At 45.9% G+C, this 12894-nt stretch overlaps 1 protein-coding gene across 5 annotated transcripts in view; it reads left to right on the top strand.

Moving 5' to 3' along the window:
• Positions 1-12894, top strand: part of LOC144696692 (structural maintenance of chromosomes protein 1B-like) — a 192888-nt gene that overhangs the window by 18203 nt on the left and 161791 nt on the right. For all 5 annotated transcript variants that reach the window (XM_078568295.1, XM_078568300.1, XM_078568296.1 and 2 more), the window contains exons 5-6: positions 2398-2636; positions 12558-12816. In XM_078568295.1, coding sequence (XP_078424421.1) covers positions 2398-2636; positions 12558-12816 — 498 coding nt within the window. The remainder of the gene's footprint in view (positions 1-2397; positions 2637-12557; positions 12817-12894) is intronic.

Genomic DNA, 12894 nt, shown 5'->3' with positions numbered 1-12894 from the left:
CTTGTGGCTTTATTCTCTCAGTAAGTACTTTGGATCTCAAACTTTGTTTCAAACAAAAAAGTTATTGGTCCCTAAATGGATCATACCAAAAACTTGGGGGTCTGGTCCAGGATCATAACAAACTACTGTACATGACCTTTTTCAACATCACAGAAGCCTTTAACTCTGTCAACCATAAAGGCTTATGGGGGTCAAAAACAGAAAATGCTGGAAAAACTCAGCAGTTCTGACAGCACCTGTGGAGAGAGAAACAGAGTTGACATTTCGAGTCCGTATTACCCTTCTTCAGAGCTGGTGAAGGCTCTGAAGAAGGGTCATATGGACTCAAAACGTCAACTCAGTTTCCCTCTCCACAGATGCTGTCAGACCTGCTGAGTTTTTCTAGCATTTTCTGTTTTTGTTTCAGATTTCCAGCATCCACAGTATTTTGCTTTTATCTTAAGGCTTATGGGGGATCCTTCTCAAATTTGGTTGCCCTCAGAAATTTGTCAGCATGCTCTGCCTATTCCACTGACATGTGTGCCGTGATCCTCACCAACAGAATCAGCACAAACCCTAACTCAGTGAAAACTGTAGTCTGACAAGTCTGTGTTGTTGCATCAACCCTCTTCTCCAGTTTCCTCATTGCAATACAGTACCTATAACAAATTACCTACAGGCGTGGAGATAACCTACAGAACAGATGGGAAACTGTTCAACCTATGCTGTCTTCATTCCAAAACCAGAGGCACTCCAACCTCAGACATAGAACTTCAGTATACAGATGATGCTAGCGTATATGCTCACTTGAACTGAGCTCCAAGTCATTGTTGACTCCTTCTCTGAATCATATGAGAAAAATGTGTTAGCTGACTGAGGAACAGTGTACTTGAGGAACAGGGTCCCAAACCTCAGACTAAGGTCATGGTTTCACAGGCAGCAGTGATCATTGTGGCCCTGTGTGTATCAGAGACTTGGATGACCTGCAGCAGCCCCTCAAAGCACTAGAGAAGAACCACCAGCAACGCCTTTGCAAGATCCTCCAAATCTGGTAGCAAGAAAAGCAGTCCAACAGCAACATTCGCTCCCAGGCCAACTTGCCCAGCATTGAGGCGCTAATCACTCAAACCCAGCTCCGCTGGGTTGGGACATGTCACTCATATACCTGGCAGCACATTTCCAAAGCAACTCTTCTATTCAGAACTCAGTCATGGCAGGAGACTCCCAGGAATACAGCAGAAACGCAATAGGGATATCCTCAAAGCATCCCTGAAGATCTTAAACACACCTGCCAACTCATGGGACACTGTGGCTTCTGACCAACCAAAATGAGGAAGGCTCATTCAGGATTGAACACATTGAGAGACTTTGTCAAGAATATGCAGAGGCAAAGTCAAGGTGTCGGAGGGAGTGCACAAACCTCCAAAAACTCATCTACCCAACCCTTTAAGCACCACCTGCCCTGCATGTGGCAGAGTCTCTGCATTGGACTTATCAACCGTTTCAGAACCCATCAAATTGGAGTGGAAACAAGTCATCCTTGACCCTGAGGGACTGCCTAAGAAGAAGGAGAAGACAATGCTTTCATGCATATTCTTGATGAAGATTTACTGTTTGCAGTGGGAGAAAATCATCTGGCGCCTTAGCCAAGGATGGTACAAGGCACAGAGAATTAGAAATAATAATTTTGGATTGTGGTTGGAAAATAATACTGGAAGTTAAAAAAATTATTTTCAATTATGCAAAACTACCTCAGCTGTTGTTGAACAATGTCATTGAGTTCCTGGGTTTAATTGCTATTTTAGCTCCCTACTGGGTCACGTGTGCTATGGGCATTCCACTCAGAAAAACCTTGTGGAACAGAAGTGGCCTGAGAAAATAAATGCTGAAATTATTTTTGTTGGGCCAGGAGTGTTCCTCAGGCTCCAGAAGAGTAATGTGGGTCCTTACCACCCTAGGCTCCACCTACTCCAAAATTGCATCTGACCCATCCTCAATCTCAGACCTACCTTTTCTCGAACAGGTCAACTTCAGGGTCATCAAATATTATGTTGGCCCAGAGCCAGCAAATAGCATCAGGATACTGGTTTGGCGCTAACTGCTGCATATGTTAATGAGACCCAGCTCTCAAATGGCCTCCTGCTGTCACCATTGGTCTGCCGGCTGGTATACACTGCTGGGCAGATGCTAGATTGTTGAAATTTGCTCCTTTCTTATGTTTGATGTCTAAGCAAATACATGATACCACATTACATTAAAATGTTTTGCTCTATTTTGGTAGATGTTTCGCCACTTGCAAATATGTTTGGAGCAGAGTGATAATATCTGATGATCATTACATTTTATTTTTAATATTTTAATAATGAGTACTTACCATCATGCTAAATATTGCATTTTTCTTATGATTTGAATACTTAGGCAGATCGTTACCAAATGCTGATAGAAGAGCTGAAAGCAAGCAGGACTCAGTTGCATCTCTTCCTTTTGTATTATAATGAGAAGTTTATAGAAAATTTTAGCAATGATCTACAAGCAAATAATAAAGCTATAAATAGTGAGCAAGTAAGACAGGCCACAGCAGAGGAAGAAGTGAGAGTCAAGAAAAAGGAGTTGGGTAAACTTAACCGAGAGCTGCAGCAAATAGAGAAGGAGATAAAGTAAGTTGCCGTTGTACCTTAATACACTCAGAATATACTTTTGATTATTGAGCCCTAATCATATTTACTGCTTGGATTTTACAGAAAATATGCTCCTGAGATGGCAGGTCTGTTTTAAATGTGATAACTGACATTGGACCATGTGACTTCTACAAAGGTTATTGGATTTACCTTCTATGGGTTAGATCACCTGCAAAATGACACACTTTGTGGTTTTGTGGCAACAGCTGTTGTGTGAAAAGTTTCAAAAATCCAGAGGCCACTTATCAATAGGTGAAGAGGAGAACCTGGGTGAGGGGGGATTCTCTCTATCTCTCTCCCTAGACCCCATAAACAGTCTCCATCTTTTTCCCAAGCCCCCGTTCATCAGTCTCCCTCTTACTCCAAGTCCTCACTCTCCTCACCCCCCAGCTCCAGAACCTTCTACATTTCAGGCCTCTCACTCCCACCCTTCTGACCAACTGTTCCCAACTTTTGTGGAATGGGGAGTTCTTTATTCAACATACAAACTTTTAGAGAAACCCCTCTATCCCAGAGCTGTGCAAGCTGGATAAAGAGAGCTCCATTCCAAAAAAGCTAATTTTATCAGCCACTACACCTTGTGCTTATCTGCATGTCCCTTGTTTCAAGTTACAAATGGATTTGGTTCATTGATAGCTGCTTGTAATTAGCAAGTGTCCATGGTTCCAGGTTGCAGTTTACATCTGTTACAATATAAGTTATTTGGGACCGTCAATAAATGTCCATTTTTTGGGGATGTCTGTTTGATTATTGCTGAAAAAAGGCATTTCAAAGCTTTCATCTTGCACTCCTCAGGACAATTCACAAGAATACGAAATGTAAGAGAACAGCAATTTATACTGTATGAAAAGAGTGTGCTGATTGGTTGGCAAGTGAACTCTGGTAGAGGTGTTGCCATGGAGAATGCACAGGCTGATGGTGACTGACAGTTAACTGCAAAGCAATGTTTGAAATTTCAACCAGACAGCTTGACCCTGATTGGTCAAGACATTTTCCTGAGGAATGAAGCAGCAAATAGCTGTCACTTATTTTGTTTAGCTGAAACAGGTGCAATGTGTGTACGTGTTCTTTCTGTTTGCAAGGAACAGGGCCCTGTGTATTAATATATGTAGCTTCCAGTATACGCAAATGCGCCACACTGCAAGCCCAACTGGCAACCTTAAATTGGTGATTCTTAGCAAATGTTGTCCAGTCGCAGAATCACATTTAATGTTGGACACCATGTTTTGCGTTTTGCAAGCACAGGCTGGTTGGGTACAGTCTGTACCTTGCCTGTTGCGAACAGCAGAAGGGACATGCTGTTTTGATACGATCCGCCAGTCTTTGGGACGTAAGGATCTACCTATCATCACACTGGCATGGAAATTCATATACCACATTACATCTGATAGGCAGATGTATTTTTGTCTTGATGACAGCATCCTGTTAGTGGGGAATACCACTTGTGTTGCTACTGCATAGGAGCAGCGTGAAACAGCTAACTTTACCTGTTGCTCAATTTTTTGAGATACCTTGCCCTTCCAAGGTAATCTGGGCACTTTTCAGTGTGAAAAGTGATAGCCTTAGACCTGTTCATGAGTTTGCGCGATATACAGCACGAAATGATCCAATCAGGATAGCCTTTAACCTGCAGGATGTCTTTGATGCATTCTATTTCGGAATCAAGCTTGCATGATGAGCAAATGGTTCGGGCCTTATTTACGAGGGTGCCAATAAGGCCAATCTTATAGCGCATAGAACTGTAAGAATACCCTTACGCCCTCATCTCAATGAATTTCGGGCTCGGCACCATGCTGAACTCTTCTTCCGCCGCCGTCGTCTCTGTGCTCACTTCTTTGGGCAGGAGTCCTCTCCCCGTTCAACAGATCCTTTTACCCACCTCCAATATTCTCCCTCCACCTGGACCCCTCCCTCTGGATTCTTACCTTCTCTTGATCTTTTCATTGAGAACTGTCGGCGTGACATTAGTCATCTCAATTTCTCTGCTCCTCTCACCCATTTTAACCTGTCTCTCTCTGAACTTACTGCACTCCGTTCTCTCAGGTCCAACCCTAACATTGTCATCAAACCCGCTGACAAGGATGGTGCTGTTGTTGTCTGGTGCACTGACCTCTACCACGCGGAGGCTGAGCGTCAACTTGCAGACACTTCCTCCTACCTCTTCCTGGACCATGACCCCACCACTGAACATCAAGCCGTTGTTTCCAGGACTGTCACTGACCCCATCTCCTCTGGAGATCTTCCACAGCTTCCAACCTGATAGTCGCCCAACCTCGGACGGCCCACTTCTACCTCCTACCCAAAATCCACAAACAGAACTGTCCCGGCAGACCGATCGTGTCAGCCTGTTCCTGCCCCACGGAACTCAGTTCTCGTTATCTTGACTCCCTTTTCTCTCCCCTTGTCCAGTCCCTTCCCACCTACATCCGTGATTCCTCTGACACCTTATGTCACATCAACAATTTCCAGTTCCCTGGCCCAAACCGCCTCCTCTTCACCATGGACGTCCAATCCCTCTACACCTCCATCCCCCACCAGGATGGTCTGAGGACTCTCAGCTTCTTCCTCGAACAGAGGCCCAAACAATCCCCATCCACCTCTACTCTCCTCCGTCTGGCTGAACTTGTTCTCACACTGAACAATTTCTCCTTTAACTCCTCTCACTTCCTCCAAATAAAAGGTGTGGCTATGGGTACCTGCATGGGCCCCAGCTATGCCTGCCTCTTTTTGGGGTATGTGGAACATTCCTTGTTCCAGTCCTACTCCAGCCCCCTCCCACAACTCTTTCTCCAGTACATCGATGATTACTTCGGTGCTGCATGCTCTCGTCGGGACCTGGAAAAATTTATTAATTTTGCTTCCAGTCTCCACCCCTCCATCATTTCCACATGGTCCATCTCTGACACTTCCCTTCCCTTCCCTTCCTTGACCTCTCTGTCTCAATTTCTGATGATAGACTGTCCACCAATATCCATTACAAGCCTACCGACTCCCACAGCTACCTCGACTACAGCTCCTCACACCCCGCTTCCTGTAAGGACTCCATCCCATTCTCTCAGTTCCTTCGCCTCCGTCGCATCTGTTCTGATGATGCTACCTTCAAAAACAGTTCCTCTGACATGTCCTCCTTCTTCCTTAACCGAGGTTTTCCACCCACAGTCGTTGACGGCCCTCAACCGTGTCCGGCCCATCTCCCGCACATCCACCCTCACGCCTTCTCCTCCCTCCCAGAAACATGATAGGGTCCCCCTTGTCCTCACTTATCACCCCACCAGCCTCCGCATTCAAAGGATCATCCTCCGCCATTTCTGCCAACTCCAGCATGATGCCACCACCAAACACATCTTCCCTTCACACACACCCCCCCCCCCCCCCCCGGCGGCATTCCATAGGGATCGTTCCCTCCGCGACATCCTGGTCCACTCCTCCATCACCCCCTACTCCTCAACTCCCACCTACGGCACCTCCCCATGCATACGCAAAATATGCAACACCTGCCCCTTCACTTCCTCTCTCCTCACCGTCCAAGGGCCCAAACACTCCTTTCAAGTGAAGCAGCATTTCACTTGCATTTCCCCCAACTTAGTCTACTGCATTTGTTGCTCCCAATGCGGTCTCCTCTACATCGGAGAGACCAAACGCAAACTGGGCGACCACTTTGCAGAACACCTTTGGTCTGTCCCCAAGAATGACCCAGACCTCCCTGTCGCTTGCCATTTTAACAGTCCACCCTGCTCTCTTGCCCACATGTCTGTCCTTGGCTTGCTGCATTGTTCCAGTGAAGCTCAATGCAAACTGGAGGAACAGCACCTCATCTTCCGACTAGGCACTTTACAGCCTTCCGGACGGAATATTGAATTCAACAACTTTAGATCTTGAACTCCCTCCTCCATCCCCACCCCCTTTCCGTTTCTTCCCCCTCCCTTTTGCTTTTTCCAATAATTTATATAGATTTTTCTTTTCTCACCTATTTCCATTATTTTTAAATGCCCTTTTAGTCTTATTTCACCCCACCGCCACTAGAGCTATCTGTATCTTGTATGTCCTGCCATCCATTCTTAATTAGCACATTCTTTTAGATAATATCACCACCTTCAACACCTCTTTGTTCTTTTGTCTGTGACATCTTTTGATTAACTGCTCCTATCACTGCTTGCTTGTTCCTACAACCACCCCCCCCCCACTTCTCTGCCCCCACCCCCCCACCTTAAACCAGCTTATATTTCACCCCTCCCCTATTTTTACTTAGTTCTGTTGAAGGGTCATGAGGACTCGAAACGTCAACTGTGTTCTTCGCCGATGCTGCCAGACCTGCTGAGTTTTACCAGGTATTTCTGTTTTTGTAAGAATCCCAATGTGTATATTGAGCAGTGAAGGTCGACTTGCAGTAGACCATGTTAGAGAATCCGCTGGCAGATTTCTCAACTAGTACGTGAAAGAAAGGGAGTTCATTTGACTGCTTCATTTCAAAGGTGAAAACTAAGTGACAGCCATTCGCTGGTTCATTCCCCAGGGCAATGCCTTGATCAATCAGAATCAAGCTGCATGGCTGAAATTTCAAACAATACTGAGCAGTTAACTGCCAGTCACAATCAACTGGTGCATTCTCCATAGCACATCTCTGCCAATCAGAGTCCACTTGCCAACCAATCAGCATTCTCTTCTCATACAGTATGAGTTGTTGTTCTCTTTACATTTGGCATTCTTGCGACTTGTCCTGATGAGTGCAAAACGAAAAACTTCGACCAAAAATGTCTTTTTTTCAGCAATACTCAAGTTTTGTACTACCAAACGACTATTTGGATGTCTATTTGTTCACATTTCACTGTTTGTCCCCCATGTCAGTGCCACACTGATTGGAGGTCGTTCTTTTCAGTGCATGCTAACTAGAAAAGTTTCAAAACAGAAATATTGTTATTTACTTTGTCATGATAATATAGTCTTGGCATTCTTAGTTGTAGCAAACTGCTTGTGATGAGTTTCCAACTTTTTTCTTTTTTCAATTCCTTCTTTCTCATTCCTCAAAAATGAGATCATATTTGGCAGCACTTAATCGGGAGGCTTGGGGAAAACGGAGTGTCTGGGATACATCAGGATGCATTTCTAGTGAACAGAACAGGGAGCAATGAATGCTTTTTGGTGCACAGGTCACCATTTTTAAGAAGGAGAAATTATGCTCAGATGCTGAGCCAGTGACACAGAGTACCATCACTGGTACTGAGGGGCTTGCATGTATGAGCAGTAAGTGATAGGACCATTGAGAGGAATGTGAGGTTGCTGACAGCAGAGGTTGGCAGAGGAAACCCTGATGAATGAATGAACCCCAGGGAGTTGAGATGGGAGTAGGCTACTTGACATTAGTGAGGGCAGCAAGGAGGACCTTCAGAAGGTGCTTCCCTCTGATCAAGAGGAGGCCAGAGGAGCACCATGAGGTGAAGAAGGTGCTACTGAATAAAGGGTGTACCTCCCAAGAGCCAGCTACCTGCAAATGACAGAGGGTATCGGACATTTGTGCTCTGGTCCAAAGTGACCTGATGCCTCCATGTCCCCGTAGCAGTCCCCTATCTGCAGCCGTCAAGGTCACTGTCACCTTTAATTTCTATGCTTACAAATTCCAAGATCAGCTGCGGACCTGGGTGGCATCTTGCAGTCAACAGCTCATGCTATCAGGCATGTCACAGATGCCTGATTCTGGAGGTTGGGGGGATACATTCATTTAGAGACAGATGGGCCAGCGTAGCCACAGAGGACTTTGGAGTTTGCCTCTATTGATGAATTCACTCAGATCCATGGGGGTCATCCATTGTACCCACATAACTATCAAGGCACCGGCAGACCAATCAACCAGATTCCTGAACAGAAACAGCTTCCGCTCACTGGCTAGTCATATAGACTCGTTAACTGTATTCCTCTCTGCAGATGCTGTCAGACCTGCTGAGTTTTTCCAGCTATTTTTATTTTTGTTCCACCCACTGACTGTTCAGGTGGTCTGTGACCACAGGAGTCACATCTTACTGGTGTGCAGTCTGTTCCTTTGTCCTTCGAGAATTCCAAATTTCACATCTTTCCAGGCCAACATTCAGACTCCATGGATGGCTGCTGGGCATAAGGGTTATCCCCAGAGAAAGTAACTCCTGGCACCCGTCGAGTACCCAGACACAGATGGAGAGAGGTGCTACAACCAAAGCCACCTGCTGACATGAACCTGCATTGATGAAACCATTGGCATCTTGAAGATGCGCTTCCGTTGCCTTAACCACTAGGGTAGTGCACTCCTGTATGAGCCAGCCAAGGTGTCTCATATTGTGTTTGTCTGCTGTGCATTGCACAACCTGTGTATACAAAGAGGCCTGGAACTGGATGAAGTGGAGGACCTGGAACGTCACTGTCTTGGAGGAGAACTAGGAGGAGGAGGATGAGTATGATATAGAAGAGCCCAGTGCCCAAACCTTGGAGGAAGGCCACTAAGGCTGTCCCAGGTCTCAAGGCGATCAGCAGGCTGACGTGGCGGCAAGGGCCACTCTAATTCAGCAACATTTCACAATGGCTCTCAGCCGTTATGACAGATGACTCTGTAACTCACTTTCCATCAGAGAGAGAAATCATCCAGCAAGCGCACACATCCAAAGAATCTCACTGCCACTCAAAAACATTGAGAATGGGGTCTCCACCGCCATCAAGGCCCCCCTCCCCACCCCCACCGGTTCCTACAGTCGTCTCCTCCAAAGGCTGGTGTGCCTGCACCCTTGCAGGGGTAGCCTCTGTCACAGGGCCTTGTGACATGGATGGTTCACAAGTCGGAGGGATCAAGGAGGCAAGGGATGATATCAATGGCCCCAGAGGAGTGGCCCTCTCATTAGCCTTTTCAACAGCCTCAGCCCTTGCATGGCGCCCTTGCATACTGGTCCAGGCCACTGCCTGGGACACTGATATCCATGCCAAGCATCTCTGTGCCATCAGTGACACTGAGCGTTCAATGTTACAGAGACTCTCACTCTTTCTGTGCATATCAGCACGCTACTTCTTTATCCAGAGTGCTGCTGCACATGACTCTCCAAGAGGTTGGCCACTCTCTCACTAGAGGAGCATATGCGGTCAAAAACCTGAGTCATAATGGAGCACATGGACTCTTCCATTGTCTGCCCATGACTCTGCAATGCCTCAGGGATCTCCGACATGCAGGAATTCATTTGCCTTTGATGCCCCAGAAAAACTCTCCTTGGTTGTGACATCTGAGGCTCAGCAGTGGCACGTGGCTGGATTTGTCCTCTGTCCTTTGAGGGAGACTGCGCACAGCTGACTCTGCCTCACTCTCCTCCTCCTCGTTCATAATGTGCTCTTTGTTCTAATCTTGATTGAGTCCTGACCGAGTGTGTGTCTGCACTGGTGGAAGGTGTGGAGAAATGGTATGTCGGTGTTGGCTCTGGAACATCTCTCTGCCGAGGAGGCTTGCAACGACTGGGCTGGGACACTCTGCTCCTTCTCCACAGCTAGCTCTGTGGAAAACACAAGGAAGTGGTGATGAGAACTTGGCCTACTCAGCCTGTGCCTCAGCACAACCAATCCTATTGATAACAGTGGTTGTATAGCCACAGCATGCATTGAGCAGGAGTGACCTCCATGCCCTTCACCTGAAGATAAAGCTATCCAATGTCTGCATTTCACAGCCTGATGCGATGGCACCCTTGCTATTTCCCACTGCATCTCCTCCATCGGTGTCTGAGTGCGGAGGTCTAGCATGTCATCACTTATCTGAGACATTTCCCTGGTGTTATGGCTCTCTCCTCCTGGATGAGGGGAGAAGTATTTATGAGTAGGCTGCCCTCCCTTACCCCTTCCAGAGTGACATTCCCATGATGTGTTGTGCTCCTCAGTGATGCCCCCTGCTCTATTGTGTTCATATGGTAGGGTTGCTGACTCCTCAGTGATGCAGCTGGCCACTTGATCTGACAAAGTTAAGGATAACTATGGACATTCAGAATTAGAGACCTGTCGTCTGGGTTTCATAAACCTTTCAAGACTTTATCAGCTCATTAAATCTCTTTCTTCACTGGCCCCATGTCCTTCTGGTCACTCCTATGCTGCTGACCTCCGTTTGCCACCTCCATGCAGACTTCCCTTTGTGTATCTGGACGCATTTCTGCCAGACGCGGAAACAAGATATCTCTCCTGTATGCCACTATATCAGTTAGAGCCTCAAGGGAGGTGCCTGAAAACCTTGGTGCTGCCTGTGCCAGCTCTGGCTCTTTTGAGGCCCCTGCTGCTTCATTGTATATGAATGACAAGCCCAGTCTTGGCTGCCGCTCACCTTTTCAAAGGGTCCTGGGTAACTATGTCCTGCCTCCAAGCTGTCCCCAGTGCTGCAAAATGAGTGCCAAACTCGCACCAGCCTGTAGATTCTCCTTGTCTTCCAAACACATCAGAAAACTAGGCCCTCCGAAGATTAAACAATTGTATTATGAATTACGGGAATCTGACTTCCAGCTGAAAGAAACTAAAAGAAAATTAGGAAAAGTTTTTTAAAGATTGATATCCTGATTCAGTAAATTATTCTGTGCCTTTTGAATCAGCTATTGGTGTAACTGATTATTGCAGAATGGTGACCCCATTTCGTGCCTTTTAAACTGATATTCTGAACACTGGAAAATAATACATTGAGCATTGCTGCTACCAAATGAATATTACAATGAAGCGACCACATGTTTTTAGAAAGCCTGTCATATGTCACTGATTGCCAACTCTTGAAAACCATACAGCAGTGTACAGTGGAACTCCTGCTCATTTCCACTATTAGCCACCGGATTTACACTGCTAAAATGGGCTGCTTACAGCAGAAAATCTAGGATTGCATCTCTTACCCACCCCAGATGGTCATTTATGTCTTCTGTATTTCATTCAGCTTTCACTTCATTGCTCTGACTATTTAAGATCCAACTTTCTCATTTGAAGCTATTTTTTGCTTTCTCATCTTGGGTTAAAAGTAAAATCTACTGGTTATAAATAGCATATGACAATCCCGATTTAAACTTTGTGATGGGAGTTGTACGGGTGTGGACTAGGCATACAGACAGCCATTAGGCTTGGGGGTTTTTAAACTAATAGGCAGCATCTACATAGATATAGCCAGTCTCCTGTTGATCACAGTTGGAAGCTGTCGCTGGGTGGTGGTAACGGAATTTCAGATAGTAGGAGGCCTTCACTGGGGACCCTGAAGGATCTGCGCATGTCACTTGGGTGAGTGGTTAAGAAGGGGCGCGGGAGGCTTTCATGGTTAAGGTTAGGGGAGGGATGGATAGGGCATGGGAGGCCTAAGGTTTCTTTATGTGGCCCAGAGGAGCAGTCCCACAAAGAAACAGTTTTTTAAGAAAAATTAATTTCCCTTTTTGGGCCTCTTCAGGGTCCACCTCCTTTTGCTGCCAGAATGGCTGAGAGGGGAAATCATAATGCCTTCCCCTTGCAGACCTCTGGTTAAAATTGCAGATGGACCTTGATGATGTCCTTGAGTTTGATCTGCATATTCGAAGAAGAACTCTGCTACCTTTTGGTGGGTGTCCTTCACTGACTCAGAAGAGCAATTTAAGACCACAATCCTTAGTTGGGCAGCAGGATCAGTGTGCGTAAGCCACATGGACTAGTTTCCACTAGTCAGGGAAAATTGGCTCTCATATCATACGTTGCACTATATGAAAGTTATTCCATGAGAATTCATAATTTATGGAGCCTTATGTGTCTGGCTAAACTTTAATTTGCTGTGTGGATTCCTCTATATCAGGATTAGGCAGGTGTGTTTTCGAGCCTTCCATTGCACTGACTCTGCAACACCATATCACCAATTAAAATGCATCTTATTTTGGCCATGAAATTATTGAATTTTATTTAGTTTTATTATCACATTACCAGAGTTCATGACTCTAATTTGAATGAGAAGCGACCCAACTACATCAAAGCCAAGGAGAACACAAGGCACTATGTGAAGAAGGTGGAAACAGCTAGAAAATCTCTTAGGAGCAGTGAAAAACAATACACCCTTCACCAACAGGCAGTGAAGGAACTGGAATTGGAGCTTGAAGATGTGAATAAAGTTTGGAAAGGGCTTGAGGAAAAGGCACAAGCAGAACTCAGTAGCAGAGGTCATAGCATGGAACTCGAGGAAAGCCAGGTAAGCAAAAAAATGTCACTTGCCGAAAACTTTTTTTGTTCTTCTTTACATTTTATGTTATCTGTACCATTACCTTGA

This window comes from Cetorhinus maximus, chromosome 22, assembly GCF_964194155.1.
Source record: "Cetorhinus maximus chromosome 22, sCetMax3.hap1.1, whole genome shotgun sequence".
NCBI classification, from domain to species: domain Eukaryota; kingdom Metazoa; phylum Chordata; class Chondrichthyes; order Lamniformes; family Cetorhinidae; genus Cetorhinus; species Cetorhinus maximus.
Note: the sequence above shows the minus strand (reverse complement) of the source record. Positions and strands in the feature narration are given on the sequence as shown.